Here is a 17,072-nt window from a genome sequence, read left to right as displayed (position 1 = left end):
GAAATGTGACAGATCCTTTGCTTTTCTTGAATCTACGTAAATAATTTGGATTGCAGTTTACCAGCTCTCTCAGATTGTCGTAGTTTACCTTCTAGTGAAGTCAACAAAACCAAAGCGAGCTACAAAATTACTTTGACGAGATATCTGAATGGTGCAAAAAATAGCGACTGACCCTAAACCGTAGAAGCTGTGTAGTCGTCCATGTACATAGCTAGAAAATTCCTCTTACATGATAAATGACACAAATTTGCGTAGTGTCGATCCATTTAAACATCTAGTGATACTACCTAATAACAACTTAAGCTGAAGTAGTCACGTATAAAATGTTGTGGACAACTAAGGACAGAGATTTGATAGCAGAACGCTTAAGATCTGCATCAAATCTTCTAAATAAGCTGTTCTTCTAGAGTATTTCTGCTCATTAGGAGATACTTGCCAGAGAGGAAATGAACGCGAAAGAAGGGCTGTTCGTTTCGTGTGTTCACGGTAAAAGGGAGAGAGTGTCATGGACGTGATAAACGGGCTAGGGTGACGTTTATTAAAAGAAAGCAATCTCTTATTGCAGTAATTTCTTTCTTTTCTTTTTTTTTTACAAAATTTTAGTTAGCAAATTTCTCCTGCAATGGTCAAAGGTCAAAATATATGTCTGACTTGAAGGACGAATGACTATCGCGATGAAATGAAGAGGGATCAGAGCACGCAAGGAAAAGTCTTGCGTCTTCATTTTTCCCACCCGGTGCTCGATAGTGGGAAGTTAGAGATCTTGGAAGTGTTGTCTTACACCATGTGTAAAACACATACTAACGACATAGATGTCGAGTAGTTGAAATTTTTGTAAATCTGAAATCGATCTTATGTCACAAACCTTCGCAGAACGGTCGCGAATCTCTTTAACGTACAACGCCATTTTTTTTTCTTTATCTATAAGAATCCATATCTTACTTCTCGTATGGCTCTAAACGGTACTGCAGAAAAGCAGGGTCTGAACCCCCGCTTCAAGCTTTCTGAATGAGTCTGTTTTGTTAAGGCATTTCTGGCGAACTTGGTGATAGCTACTTCAACTAGAGCCCCACCTTTGCGCGTCATTATCCTGTGTTATGCAACCACGAACCCGGGCCTGGAAAATCCGATGATGGTTCTGTATGTTCCGAGAGTCCTCTGGGAGCAGAATCAAGTGTTTCCTTAAGAAGTGGGACAGGATCACAGTCTACCAGTAAGCCGCTGCAGCTGGTCTGAAAGTGTCTTTAAATGCCCGGGAAAGGGCTTGTTCTTCTTGTTTGAGAGCAGGTAAGGGCCACACACATGAGCGTTTCTCTTGTGTAATTCCAGGTGTTCCCCCTTGAGGGGAGGGGACACTCCCTCTCTCTCTCTCTCTCTCTCTCACTCTCTCTCTCACTCTCTCTCTCACACACACACACACACACACACACACACACACACACACACACACACACACATATACACACACACACACAAAGCATGAGGGAGAGGGAGGGAGGGAGAGAGAGGGAGAGAGAGAGGGGAGAGAGAGAGACTACTCCACCGCTCCGTTTCGACGTGAAAGGCAAGACAGCGTTTCGAGTATAGTGCGACCGTCGCCGTCAGCTGTGGCGCTTTGCTGCAGGCAGGTGCCGGTGCACCTGTCTTATTATACTAGTTTTTCGTTTTTTACACTGAAAAGTGAAATAACTTGTAAAATATATATTGATAAGTTCCATTTCTAAACTGAAAGGAAATAGAAAATTTCATATTTTCGTCCTTTCAACTCAACTGAAGGATGAAGGGGAGGTGAAGGAGGAGTTGAAGGTGTGCTGTGGTTTAATTTCCTGACAGACAATCTGCTCACGTTTATCCTCATGGATAACAGAATTCAGGCAGAGCAAATATAAAAATCTTGTTACATTTAGGTTTAAAAAACTAAGAATGGGAATCAGTTAATTAGCAGTTAATTCGTAGATGTTCTTGGGGATTTGAATTGTAATTGAATTTGATGTTTGATGGAATATGTTTACGGTGCGGTTATGAATTTACTCGGAAAAGACAGGAAGAGGTTGACAGCAGAAATGTTCAACTAAATGAAGAGGAAAGAAATGTGTCTGGAAAGGATGGGAGAGGCAGAGGGGGATGGGGAGGGGGAGATAGGGGGAAAGAGGGGGAGATAGGGGGAAAGTGGTGGCGAGAAGGGGCGGGGGAGAGAGGGGGCGGGGGAAAGAGGGGGCGGGGGAAAGAGGGGGCGGGGGAAAGAGGGGGCGGGGGAGAGAGGGGGCGGGGGAGAGAGGGGGCGGGGGAGAGAGGGGGCGGGGGAGAGAGGGGGCGGGGGAGAGGCAGAGGGGGATGGGGAGGGGGAGATAGGGGGAAAGAGGGGGAGATAGGGGGAAAGTGGGGGAGAGAGGTGGCGGGGGAGAGAGGGGGCGGGGGAGAGAGGGGGTGGGGGAGAGAGGGGGCAGGGGAGAGAGGGGGCAGGGAGAGAGAGGGGGCGGGAGAGAGAGGGGGCGGGAGAGAGAGAGAGAGAGAGAGAGAGAGAGTGAGTGTTGGTTAACTCACCGCTCGGCCCGCCTCATTGTTGTGAAGATTCATCTTCTCCCGGAGGGAGCGTCCGCGCTCGCCCGTGTCGACGAACTCGCGGGAGAACTTGAAGCCGTAGTCGATGTTGTCGGAGCAGCCGCCCCACTCCCAGTCGGCCGCCGCCTGCGCCGCGGTGCGGCCCCCGGTCGCCGCCACGCCCGCCCCCGCAGGCGCTGCCGACAGCAGCCCACCCGCTCCTGCAACAACCACAACATCGCTCACCTGAGATCTCTGGACATCCGAAAACTCCTCATATCGTACTGGAATATCGTCTCCTGTGCGAGAAGTGTGTTACTGCTCTTTCATGTCACTGGCACTAGTGCGGTTTTAAGTAAAAATCACTAGAGCTATGTCATGCATTAAAATCAGGACAGGATAAATGTAAGTCAGAATTGATGGGGGAAAAGTTCATAGTAGCATACGTATCAGACGGAAGATTTGCGTTGCAATTAGAAGAAGGCTGAAGCTTCTTATGTTGGAATATGTTGCCCGAGTACTTTGTAGCTGTCACTCAAATACAGGTGCACAGTTACACACTTAATGCCACTGCATCGGCAACCAACGTCGGCAAATATTTTTGTATATCTGTTGGGATATAGTACACCAACAAAATTTTTGTACAAATAGTGAATCATATGGATACAAAATTTGATTGAAATTGATCCAAGCGTTCCTGAATTAACTTGCTATGTCACTATCTTTTCATTTCCAGCCCTATAGGTGGTAGTTAGTTCTGACCCAACAGAAACCTTCACAGATGTGTGCAACAAGTCACCACTGTTTCATCGCCATCGCATGAGTGGTATAGGAACACATAGAAGACGAACACACAAATATTCGTTTTTTAATCAAATATAAAATATACATTGTAGAGGTTAGTGTCCAAAACCTGACTACCCCCCTAAAGTTGGCCCCATGGTTCTTAGTTGTGCATTCTCTTAAGCTACATGTAGTAGCTCAGGCTTGCACCACTCCGGCGCGGACTGCTGCTTCACTCGTTATTTATGTTTGACAGTAGGCTTCATGTTTTGACAATGGAAAATTTTTTTCTGCCTTGTACTACATTTTCCGTTATGGCAGATAAGCCATTCAACATGTGTCTGTTCTTGATTAATAAGTTTCAAATGTTAGTGTTTATGACTAAACGGTTTCATTCAGATATATGGTTAACAAAATATACGCTATAGTTGCTTAAACCAGATCCCTTACTTAATGTTTCAAATCTCTCGTATTAGTACACACTTTTATTCTTTTGGAATCCTAGTGCAGTTTCGAAGAGGATAATGGCGAAGGTTGATTAAAGAAAGTGGAGTGCTTCTAAAGTGAGTAAAGCTATTGAAGCAGTTCATAAAAATCAAGTGAGTTGGAAGGAGGTCAGTAAGCAGTTTAATGATCCAGAAATAACCCTTACGAGGCTGTCCAGCATGAAGTGCGGTACACCAGAGGAAGCAGCAAAAAACAAAACAGGCGGACCTACAGTTCGAGTAAAGATTTCGAGGAAGATCTTGTATAGTACTGTCTTGCTATGGAAGTTTCTGTCTTTGGGCTTACTCGTAAGGAATTGTGAATAATGGCATTACGGTTGTCAGAGGGGAATAACAGTAAATACCAGTTCAAAGGCGAAATTGCTGGTGAAAATTGGGTTAACGTTCTCGTTAAATGTCACAAAACCAAACTGTCAGAATGAAAACCTACAGGAACATCGTATGGCAGAGCTGTTGAATTAAGCAAAGGAATCATAGAGACATTCTTTAAGTTTCTGAAAGATGCAATATTAAACCTACTTTGAAACTACAAGATGTTTTCTCTTATTTAATACCTTTGTCCAATTTTGTTTAGTGCTTTTTGCTTATTTTTAAAAGGGGTCCGATTTAATTAAGGCTTCTAAGAGTAAAACGTAAGTGGTGCATAACATTATATTAAAATTATGATACGGTTTTGAAACATGTAAGAGGTCCATGATTAAGGAATTTGTTGCTAGCGCACTCGAGCAGATGTAATTTCGATGGATTGCTCTCGCGCTGCCTGCGATATGTAAGCTATAAGTGTCTCAGAGCAGAGAGTACTGTTGGCTGCAGTAAGAGCAGTGTCAGTAGCAGCAGTATTAGTAGTAGCCATCAGTCGTGTGTGGAGTTGGCTGGGCCGGTCTTGGGGAGCGATGGCGGATCCTGAGCATTGTAGTATAAGGTAAAAGCAGCCTCGCGCGTATGTACTATTGTTGTATCAGGTCCCATGTGAAATGCTTTAAAAAGTCTCTTAACAATCTTTCTCATAAAAAAATTAACTTTTAACAATTATTGATCTCAATTTTAAGAATTTACTAATTTCTCCAGTCCATGGTCATTCTGATTATTGTAAAGAAAAATCAGTTGTTTCTGTTATACATGACAAATCTATCGGCCAGCATTGCACAGGGCTGTGCCAGAAAATTTTAGTTTCATATAGGAGCAGATATATACGCGTTATCCGGCGACTTTATTGAGGTAAGAATTTTCAATTTATTCAGTATGATCTTTCAGGGCCATGACGCAGCACTGCTGACGTCTAAAATTTACCAATTTAAATTCACAGTCAATTATTGAAAGGTTATAAGTGAGCCACAATTTTATTGAGAGATTACTCACATTTTATTATTGATAGGTTACGCAATTTTTTTATTGGGAGGTTACGCTGAATGTGAATGCAATATATGACTATTTTTATCTGTTGGAAGGTTACATTGAATGTGAATGAAATAAATATATTGTTTTTACTGTTGGGAGGTTACGGAATTTTTATCTGTTGGGAGGTTACAAACAATTTTCTACTGTTTTCTGTTTTTAAAAAATCAAAAGCAAAGTGGGGTGGGGGGGTGTCCGGCTTTGGGCACTTTCCTCTGTTAGCTTTTTTCCTTCGGAGACGTATTGGCGGCTCGGCTCCTTACCTGCAGCGGCGGCGGCGGCGGTGCCGGGCAGAGGGTGCTTGGCGTGGGCGTGCGCGCGGTGCGCGTAGCTGTGGTCGCACGAGCAGGCCGACACGCTGCCCTCGGAGCAGGCGCGCGCTATCGCGTGCGTCACGCCGGCGCTCGTGATGGCGTAGATGAACGCCGTCTCCCGGCAGCCTGCAACACGGCCCACACCGCGTAACGGCCTCCTCATTGTGTGCTCACAGCAAAACGTCGTTTAGCTCTAACAACTCAGCGCTACTACTATGAAGCAGTGTCTATATCACGAAGGGAAAACTTCATATTCACTGTTTCGTATAATTAAGCCTGCCGTAAGCTACTCTCTACAATGTATAAACTTACGTTCAAAGTCTAACACACCACCAGTTACCAATACTATATTCATGTAGCATTTAAGAGTGAAACCACTTTATGTTAGCGACTTCCAACAAACTTCAACACAATTTCAAACTTTTTCTAAATTTTTTTTCTCGCACGTAATGGCTTTACATGCTCTGTTCTAAATACACTACTGGCCATTAAAACTGCTACACCAAGAAGAAATGTAAATGATAAACGGCTATTCATTGGACAAATATATTATAATAGAACTGACATGTGATTACATTTTCACGTAATTTGGGTGCATAGATCCTGAGAAATCAGTAGCCAGGACAACCACCTCTGGCCGTAATAACGGCCTTGATACGCCTGGGCATTGAGTCAAACAGAGCTTGGATGCCGTGTACAGGTACAGCTGCCCATGCAGCTTCAACACGATACCACAGTTCATCAAGAGTAGTGACTGGCGTATTGTGACGAGCCAGTTGCTCGGCCCCCATTGACCAGACGTTTTCAGTTGGTGAGAGATCTGGAGAATGTGCTGGCCAGCGCAGCAGTCGAAGATTTTCTGTATCCAGAAAGGCCCGTACCTTAAATAAAACAGCAAATTGGGAAGGTGTATTTGGTATACACGCACGTATGCGCGCGCGCACACACTATTTATATATATGTGCAGAGTGGATGTTTGTGTGTATGAGCACGATCACCTACCAGACGCCGTGATTGATGTCATCCAAATCTGGCACAGAAACAACAGACCTTTTGAGTATCAGCACTGTGGGGTTTATAAGCACCTAGCTCCAGTAAGACCAAAGATATGGGCAAAAACGATATACAGAGAAGCCTTACTTGAAACGCCAGAACGGATTCAGCAATTGGTAAATAGTAACTAACATGGAGACGCGTTTAGTATACTCCCAAGCTTTTTCGTCTTTACATTGTCGAAGCCTTTCTCTAGGTCCACAAATGCTAGGAATGTATCCTCAGTTTTCTTGTATGTTCCTTACATTAGTAATCGGAATGTCAGAACTCCTTTTCCACTACTATTTCCCGTTCTGTAACCAAACTTACCTCCACCCAGTGAGCATTCGTCCTTCATTTCTGTCCTTCTGTTTATTATTACTGGCAGCACGTGAAAAGCGTGATTTGGCAAACTGATGTCCCGATAGCATTCAAATTCATCAATACATACTTTTTTTGCAAATGGTGATACTAACGAAAAACGAAGAATCTGGACTACCTTTATATAAGCATTCTGTATATACGCGGAAGAATCTGAAGGTGACGATCATTTTGGTTTTCGGAAAGGTAAGGGCACGACAGAGGCCGTTCCGACGTTGCGATTGTTGATGGAAGCAAGACTTAAGAAAAATCAAAACACGTTCATAGAATTTGTCAACCTCGAGGAAGTTTTCGGCAATTTAATACGGTACAAGATGCGAAATTCTCAGAAAAATAGAGTGAGGTATAGGACAAGACAGATAATACACAATATATACAAGAACCAAGAAGGGACAATAAGTATGGAAGACCTATAACGAAGTGCTCAGAGTACAAATGGTGTAAGGCAGGTATATATAGTTGTTCGACCGTACTGTTCAACGCTTCTACTCAGGAGCAGTGACAGAAATAAAAGAAAGCTTAAAGAGCGGGATTAAAATTCAGGGCAAAAGTATTTGCTGACATTGCCATCTTCAATGAAAGTTAGGAAGGATTGCAAGACATGTGAAATGGAATGGACAGTCTTACAGGCACACGCTACAGACTAAGAGTAAACTGGAAAGGAAAACGAAAGGGTTGAGGAGTGGCAGAAAGGAGACGGCCAATAAACTTCAAAATAAGGGACCACGAAGTAGACAAAGTGGAGGAATTCTGCTACCATGGAAGCAAAATAAAACGTGTCCAATGGAGCAAGAAGAAAGGAGGATATCACAAGCAGATCAGCACTGGCAGAGAGGTCATTACTGGTTAAAACATGTCTGTTAGTATCGAACATCAGCCTTAATCTAAGAAAGAAATCTTTGGAGCACAGCAGTGTATTGGAGTGTATCGTGGACTGTGGGAAAACTGGAAAATAAGAGAATCGAAGCGACTGAATGTGGAGCTATTGAAGAACGCTGAAAATTAGGTTGACTCTTGGAGTAAAGAATGAGGTAGTTCTTGGCAGAATCTGTGAAGAAAGGAACATACGGAAAACACTGATAAGGAGACAACTTGATTCAAATGGCTCTGAGCACTATGGGACTCAACTTCTTAGGTCATAAGTCCCCTAGAACTTAGAACTACTTAAACCTAACTAACCTAAGGACATCACACACACCCATGCCCGAGGCAGGATTCGCACCTGCGACCGTAGCAGTCCCGCGGTTTCGGACTGCAGCGCCAGAACCGCACGGCCACCGCGGCCGGCAAGGAGACAACTGTTTAGGGATCAAGTGATAGTGAAAGGGTACAGTACCGCCCGACATTGAAAATAGGTACAACATTCTTCGTTATTCTTGTCATAACATATTTTTTGTAATAATAACTCAATTTCACTTAATACACCTAAGCCGGATACCAGTGTAGGAAAGAATGACAATTTATTTATTTAATTGATCACATGTGCACTCCCACAAAATAAATCCCTACACCAATTTGGTGAGATCTGCGAAATGAATGAATGTATGGTCGTCTGCTAACCACAGATAGTGAATGTGTAATATATGATCATCTTTGAGGCGGGCCTTTGGTCACTTTTGGTGGAACCAAAGAGATGAAATTTACCTGAGCTTTGAGCGCCTGAAATGTGGCTGACCAATACGGTAACATGGTGCGCCCCCACCTCGATGGAGGTGCGAGCTGACCTGAAGAACTACCATGTTTCAGCACTCTGCCGCTGGATCTAGTGTTGGTAAGACCTGTCTCAGGTGTGCTCCGTAAAGACAAAAAAATGGAGACATGGTATGCATGTGAAATACGTAAGAGTAGTTTGGAATAATAATTTCTCTATTTCAGGAACTTTTGTGGGGAGATTAAATGTCAGGCAGGTAATATTAAGGGGATCGTAGTAATCTTCGGAAGTGACCAACGGTCACAATGAAACCACGTGTAGCAATAAGCTGAAATACTTCCCGAGTGCTTAAGTTAAGCTGAATTACTAGCGTGTGTACTATAAGTTGGAAATATTTAAGAAATGGCGAGTGCAGGACTTGAAATTAGAGACGAGTTCTTCCACGTGGTGAGTACTGTGTGAGTCTCAATCTGTGTATGAGACAAAGGATAAAGAGAAGTACTCGTCCATGGTATCAGTTGAGGACTCGCGTGTGTGATGAATATGTTCTTAATATTACTTTGCGTGTGACGCTTGATTCAAACTATAATACTCTGAGAGAGAAGCAAGATGAGTCAGCCGTCTATCCAGCAACGCCACTTGGCTTGCATTGCACAGGAAGACGTGCATATATCCTCCAGAGTTCATAGTAGGAAAGAAAAGTTACGAAGTGGGGCAGTGTCGTGTGAAACTGGGATGAATACTAATTGAAGTGGGAAAGCTGAAAGTGATGTGATTATAATGTTGTGACTATTCCTTGTCTTGTATTCCATGTTGCAGTGTGGTGTATGTCATGTAATTTAAGTATGTGTGGTTTGCATGGGAGAGTAGTAAGGTAGTTTCAGAGGTAGTGGGTTATGCATGTTCCTTTTGTACCGCTCGGTCTGGAGGAAAGTTTCGTGATGATGGTTGTGAGAGTCGAAGTGTGAGATATAGCAAAAGATCCACCGTCCTATCCAGAAAGTGCACTGTAGCATTAAATAATTACGAGACCATAAGATAATCACCAATGTAAAGCCATGCCCACTGGGCGGAATTTCTCATGTGTTATTGTTGTAGGTTATAGAATTTGTGTGTTTAGGTTACAGAATTTATCGCAATAAATAAGATAGTGAAAAGAGAAAGATTGGTGGCCTTTTCCTTCGAATTGTATGTTGTCATGATATCCAGAATTTATAATGTGTGCGCCATTCATAGTCAGTGCGATGGCCACGTGTTGATAAAAGCCGTTAAATAAGAAAGAAAATGTGGTATTGCCAGTGCGTAGTGAACAGTCAGTGTTGTGTAAATTACTAATAGTCAGAAGTTCGTTTCCGTTGCGTAATATTCAAACAGGAGAATAACTTGTAACTTAATTGTGAGTACTAGAGTTCATGTTACTCGATAAATAAGAATGAGCCCACTCGCATGGCAGACCATTCATCTTGTAGGCCTGACTGCTTGATGCCACAGTATGAGCAAGGCATGTGGGTGCCTCTCAATAGCTTCCGTAATACTAGACACGTGGGTACTCAAAAACAGGACAGGACGAGTAGTACGATTGTCAAGGGTACTAACAGGAAGCACGGAGAAACGGGAGGCTTCTGCTTGGATTCTTAGACGGCAGAGTTAGTGGTGGCCTGCGGCCGCCGTCCTGAATAAAGACTTTTCGTCACTGAGACCTCTCCCCCCTCCCCCCTTTGCCTGCGCAGCTTAATGACTGCCTTTGATCATGGGCTGCATGACCAGTGGCCGGCTTACAATGGGTGCCCCTGGCCCGCGCGTAATCACCAGTCCCCAGTAGAGGCGATGAGAGTGGAGCGCAGCAGTGGCAAGTACCCAACCAGCCGTCTTGACACACAACTCGCCGCTAAACAGCAGCGCGCGCCCTCGCCCAGTGCAGAGACAATGGCCCTTTGGAGGGCCGGTCAAAGGGAAGGGGTAAGTGCAGGGTGCACTCGCGAGATTAGGCGCGCACCACTCGCCCTTCAAAGGGCCGGCGAGCGCCCACCTGAGGAGGGACAGCCGATACGGCGGAAGCGGCCCCGGCCTACAATGTGCCAGGAAACCGCAAACAAACAGACAGGGGGCGTGCCGAAACGTAATCCCGACGCAGCGGGCGCGTCCTGAAATTATAGCCACGCAATACCGCAGCGCCTCCCACTGCTAGTTGCCACGGCACCACCCCTCTCTTCTCACGAGCCTTTTCTCGATACTCGGCGATATTTGATATCGCCAATGCTTATACGGTTCCTCACGAGTGACCCGGCTCCTATGGTACGTCGGGGAACGTTCGTGCAAACGCCGGCGCTAAAGTGTTCCATTTTTCAAATAAACTTATGTGGTTCCAGTGACCTTTTCAAGTCTCAAATATCTATTATGTATATTTTCAGACTGAAGCACGGCGGAAAATTTGTACAAAGTCCAGGATTCGAACCCAGGTCCCCCGCTCATTAGGCAGATGCGTCAAACACTAGGCGACCCTGGCAAGTGGCTTTGCACAAATGCACAGACTACCCCAGCACACCACCTTCTTCAATCCAGATTCCCCTCAGAATGCAGACCATCCGGTATTCCTCCTAAATTCGAACAGCATTGCAGAGGCTTTCCAGATGTGTTGGAATAGCCCTCAGCATCGAACGAAACGGGGATTCTGCCTGAATGGCAGGCATATATGCTTTACCCGAATTGAGGCCTTTACAAATTGGTTGGTTGGTTGATTTCATTGAGGTCATCCGTCCCATCGGAATAGGGAAGGAAGTCGGCCGTTCACTTTCAAAGAGACCATCCAGGCATTTGTCTGAAATTATTTAGGGAAATCACGGAAAACCTAAATCAGGATGCAGGGACGCGGGTTTGAACCATCGTCCTCCAGAATCCGAGTCCAGGGTGCTAACCACTGCGCCACCTCGGTAGGTCCTTTACAAGTCTCAAACTCCTACGATTGACGAGAAAGGCATGCTGGGATAGTCTGTGCAGTTGTGCAAAGTCGTTATGCCAGAGTGGCGTTGTGGTCAGTCCATCTGCCTAGTGACCAGGAGACCCAGTTTGGAACCCTGACCTTGGTATAAATTTTCATGCATACCTTTAGTCTGCATATATACATCACAGAAGATTGAGAACTGAAAAGTCTCTGGAAACATATAGTGTCATTTGAATAAAGAACCAATGTCTGAGTTTGAGGTAGGATCAGTTTCTCGTTCGACGCTGAAATGTTATTCCAGTATAGTCGCAGAGGCTCTGCAATGCTCTTCGCATTTGGGGAGGAATACCAAGTGGGCTGAAGGAGTGAGTGGGAATTTGGACTGAGAGGGAGGCGTGCTAGAGTCGTTCGTATCGTTGTGCAAAGCCACCGTGCCAGTGTGCTCATTGCATCTGCCTGGTGAGCAGGAGACCCGTGTTCGAATCTTGGCCTTGGTACAAATTTTCCTTCATCGGTCCAGTCTACATATACACATCACAGATTTTTTTTATTTTTGTGTGTCCTCCATCCCACGTTTCCTTTATTAAATATACTACTCAGCAGATCGGAAAGTAAGCTCTGAGAGCGATAATCTTCGGCTCGCCGGTTCAGTAAGGAAGTACCACGATACAAATCCAAATGCACTAGGTTCGATTCTCAGGTGGCCTCACAAAATTTGTCATTTTCTTTCTCTTTCCTATCTGTGAGTGAGGTATGAAGTCTAAAATGCCATGTCGAGAGTTTTCGGAGGGAACCGAAAAATGTAGGTTGTCCTAGTTACAACTGGATGGATAAATCAGTTCAAAGGTACGATGAAGGCCAGTGCAATGCCTAGTAAAGTACTGCGCTGTTGAAACTATGCTTCCCGCTGAAGAAGAGTTCAATTTTACATAACTGATCTTATAACATGGTGAGCTTTATTTTGCTAGCCTCCTGAGGAGCACTCATTTAGCAATTGGAGGTCAAGGAAGACTGTCTGACTTATCATGATGCACATTGTTCTGACCTTCCCCATGTACATTATACTAAAGATGCAGGTTAGAGCCGGCCGGGGTGACCGAGCGGTTCTATGCGCTACTGTCTGGAACCGCACGACCGCTACGGTCGCAGGTTCGAATCCTGCTTTGGACATTGTGTGTGTGTGTGATGTCATTAGGTTAGTTAGGTTTAAGTAGTTCTAAGTTCTAGGCGACTGATGACCTCAGAAGTTAAGTCGCATAGTGCTCAGAGCCATTTGAACCTTTTTTTTTTTTTTTTTTTTTTGCAAGTTAGAGGAACAGCGTCTGATCAAAAGCATCAGGACACTTATTACTGGACATTGTATTGGGAGTTTTCGCCCTTCAGCTTTATATGACTTGAATTCTACTGGAGACACTTTCAGTGAGGTATCTGAATGTCTGAAGGATTGGCAGCTCATTATTCCTCAACAGGTGAAACCAGAGTAGTAAATGATGTTGCACACTCCAGTATGGAGCGAAGTTGATGTTCTAACTCACCTAACTGGATTTATGTCTGGAGCCTGGGCAGGCCAGTCCTTTACAGAAATGTTATTGTCCACAAACCACTGCCTCGCAGATGGTGTTTATGAGAGGGTTCTTTGTCATCCAAACCAAAGTCTTCGTTTCTAAGCTGTTCTAGTGTGCAAAGTCCACAATGCCCTAAAATGTGTTCATACCCTTCCGCACTTAGCGTTTTCTGGAGCATAATGTGGGAACCATACCCCAACAACGGTAAACACCCTCTACCGTAACACCTCCTACTTCGCATTCAGTATCTGCATTTTACATGGCGGCTGGTAACGTTATCAAAGCATTTGCCAAATCCAAATCCTGTCATCGGACTGCCACAGAGTATAACGTGATTCATCTTTTCAAATGAAGATATACGGAGGATGATTCAAGAAAATCCTTAAGTACAACCCTAAACGCAGGTGAGCCGTCGTGATGGAACGATGAACATAACCTGAGGTGACAAAAGCCATGTAATCCCTCGTAATACCGTATCGGACCTCTTTTTGGCCGGCGTAGTGCAGTAGCTCGATGTAGCATGGACTCGACAATTCTTTGGAAGGCCCCTGCAGAACTGCTAAGCCCTGTTGCCTCTATAGATATCCGTAACTAAATGCGAAAGTGTCCTCAGTGAAGAATTTTGTACACTAATTTTGTACAATAACTAACTTCATGACTAGGTCCCATAAATTTTCAGTTAAGACTAATGTCGGGCGTTCTGGGTGGCCAAACCCTTTCCTCGACTTATCCGGAAAGCTCTTCAAACCAATCACGAACAACTGCAACCCAGTGACATGGTGCATTCTCATGCATAAAAATTCACGCGTTGTTTAGGGAACATGAAGTCCATCAGTGGCTACAGATGGCCTCCGAACATAACCATTTCCAGTCAACGATCTGTTCAATTACACCAGAGCACCTAGCCCATTCCATGTAAACACAGACCACGCCGCTATGGAGCCACTACCTTGAACGGTGCCTTGTTGACAACTTCCGTCTACGGCTTCGTGTGGCCATTGTCACATTCTAACCCTATTAACAGCTCTTATCAACTGAAATCGGGACACATCTGATCAGGATGCGGTTTGCAAGTCGTCTAGCGTCCAACCGATATGGTCAGGAACCCAGCAGAGGCTCTGCAGACGATGTCGTGCTGTTAGCAAAGGCACTCGCGACGCTCTGCTGCTGCCATAGCGCCGGCCGCAGGTTCGAATCCTGCCTTGGGCATGGATGTGTGTGAGATCCTTAGGTTAGTTAGGCTTAAGTAATTCGAAGTATAGGGGCTGATGACCTCAGATGTTAGGTCCCATAGTGGTTAGAGCCATTTGAACCTTTTTTGCCATAGCTTGTAATGGTTCTTTATTTACGTGACCATTACGGCACCCCAACCCCAGTTCTCGATACCAGTAACATCGTACTACTTTTCCGCGAAGTAACAGACATATTTTTATGACAATATTCGCATTTAGTTTTATTAATGTATAGGTACTCCGCTGTATCGATATATTATAGTGATATGGTTCTTGTGTGTATTCATTCCTGTGAGACTGTAATAATCTTTGACTTACTTGTATCCGTTTTGGCGCGAATGCAGAAGTTGTTATTTCGATTTGTAAAAGAACACTCAAGTCTTCTGTTTGGTCAAAGTGGAAATTAAATATATGAAGATTGATACAAAACTGTTTTCTTGATGATGTGACAGTTAAGAAGAGGTATATGTGAATTACAAGAAGTTTAATTAAAATGTGGATCGTGAACACCAAGCCAAAAATTATTTCTACCATAGCATTGTTCTGATCTGGGATTGTTTGATCATTAGGAATTTGCTGAAAAATGCATTTGTTAGGTCTCCAAATGTTGCTATAAAATACAAATCTGGATCTTCTAGCAATCAAAGTGGAATCACCCTAGAATCAACAAGATGAACCATGACAACGTCGACGAAATCTACGTGGAAATCCATTCAAGATAATTGCCAAAATTAATGACTTTTTTACAGTGACTTCTTTATTTCCATTCTGATGATACCATCCACAGTCAATAACTTTGTTGTTGCCCGATAAACTGAACATAAGCTGTGTGAGCAACATTATTAATCTGATTTCTAACCTACTTTTCTAGTGGTGGTATTGTTAGAAGCTCATTAACGCCAAATTTCATCGTTCCGTCCTAACGAATTCGGTCGTCGTGCGTCCCAGATTGATTTTTGCGGTTACTTAAAGCAGTGCTACATGTCTGTCTGCACTGACAGCTCTACGCAAACGCCGCTGCTCTCAATCAAAGTGAAAGCCGTCGGCCACTGTATTGTCCGTGGTGATAGGTAATGCCTGAAATGAGATATGCTCGTCACTTTCTTGGCACTGTGTATCTCGGAATATTTTATTCCCGACGATTTCCTATGTAGAATGATGATGTCTGGTTTGTGGGGCGCTCAACTGCGCCGCTATCAGCGCCCGTACAAATTCCCAACCTTTGCTCAGCCCAATTTCGCCACTTTCATGATGGTGATGAAATGATGAGGACAAAACGAAAACCCAGTCATTTCGAGGCAGGTGAAGATCCCTGACCCGGCCGGGAATCGAACCCGGCCGATGTAGAATGTCTCATGCGTCTAGCTCCAAGCACCATTCCGCGTTCAGAGTCTGTTAACTCCCGTCGTGGGGCCGTAGTCACGTCGGAATTTTTCCACATGAATCACCAGAGTACAAAAGATAGCTCCACCAACACACTCTCCTTTTCTACGTTGTAAACGCGATAATACCTCATGTATATGTCCATATCGCTATCACATGACTTCTGTGCCCTCAGTGTATTCGTGAAGACAAAACAAGTAGATACTCAATCCCATGATTTAAGACGGCGGCGACGACATTCGAAAGGCGTTTGACAGAAAGGAACTGTCGCTGTGGTGGTTGTGTTCCCGAGTGCTTCATGCTGATACAGTGCTGAGCTCAGAGCGGACCGGCTGCAGCCGACACACGGAACACGCCACTAGCGGTTAGCAGTGGGCTCGCAGACGGTCGCAGCGGCGGAGAGATCAGCCCGTAAAGTGGCGGCGGAGTTGTGGGAGGTGTGCGCCCGCGCGTGCGCGCGCCGAGCCGTGTAACCCGAGCCGGGCCGGGCCGGCTATTAAGACGGCGAGTGTCCCTGGCGATCGGCCGGCCGCAGGTCATCGTGATGACGTAATTACCCGGGCGGGCAGGCGCAGGGGCCGCCACCATTAGCACGATATCCATAACTCAGGCCGGGCCGCGAGGGTACAGTCGCCGCCGCAGCCGATGCGCAGACGGCTTCCCAGCCGCTCAAGCGCTCGCTGGGGCCGACCTCTTTGTTAGTGCGGCGTGCTGGACACACTGGTCTTCAACGATCCACAGCAGCACCATCGTCCTTGCTTAACTTGGAGAGCAACGCATCGGTACATAGCAAGGGTGTACCGTGAGGATCAATTTTGCGGCAGTCGATGTTTACTGTGTGTATAACTAATCCACGAAGATTGCGCCATTTCCAGGATGTTAAATTTGTCCATGTCGTATGACTTATTTGACGGCTGCAACTGTATCGTAAGATTTTTCTGAAATAATATACAGGGTGTTACATAAAGGTACGGCCAAACTTTCAGGAAACATTCCTCACACACAAATAAAGAAAAGATGTTATGTGGACATATGTCCGGAAAAGCTTAATTTCCATGTTAGAGCTCATTTTAGTTTCGTCAGTATGTACTGTACGTCGTCGATTCACCGCCAAGTGGCTCAATTGAAGGAAGGTAATGTTGACTTCGCTGCTTGTGTTGACATGCGACTCATTGCTGTACAGCATCAAGCACATCAGTACGTAGCATCAACAGGTTAGTGTTCATCACGAATGGTTTTGCAGTCAGTGCAATGTTTACAAATGCGGAGTTGGCAGATACCCATTTGATGTATGGATTAGCACGGGGCAATAGCCGTGGCGCGGTACGTTTGTATCGAGACAGATTTC

The 17,072-nt window shown here is 44.9% G+C and overlaps 1 protein-coding gene across 1 annotated transcript in view; it reads right to left on the bottom strand.

Moving 5' to 3' along the window:
* Nucleotides 1-17,072, bottom strand: part of LOC124777572 (protein Wnt-1-like) — a 227,296-nt gene that overhangs the window by 18,262 nt on the left and 191,962 nt on the right. The window contains exons 3-4 of the mRNA XM_047253027.1: nucleotides 5,546-5,665; nucleotides 2,545-2,738 (exon numbers count right to left, since the gene is read on the bottom strand). Coding sequence (XP_047108983.1) covers nucleotides 2,545-2,738; nucleotides 5,546-5,665 — 314 coding nt within the window. The remainder of the gene's footprint in view (nucleotides 1-2,544; nucleotides 2,739-5,545; nucleotides 5,666-17,072) is intronic.

The sequence above is a fragment of the Schistocerca piceifrons genome, chromosome 2 (genome assembly GCF_021461385.2).
Source record: "Schistocerca piceifrons isolate TAMUIC-IGC-003096 chromosome 2, iqSchPice1.1, whole genome shotgun sequence".
In the NCBI taxonomy this organism is placed as follows: Eukaryota; Metazoa; Arthropoda; class Insecta; order Orthoptera; family Acrididae; genus Schistocerca; species Schistocerca piceifrons.
The sequence above is the reverse complement of the archived record's forward strand: the minus strand, read 5'-3'. Positions and strand labels throughout refer to the sequence as shown.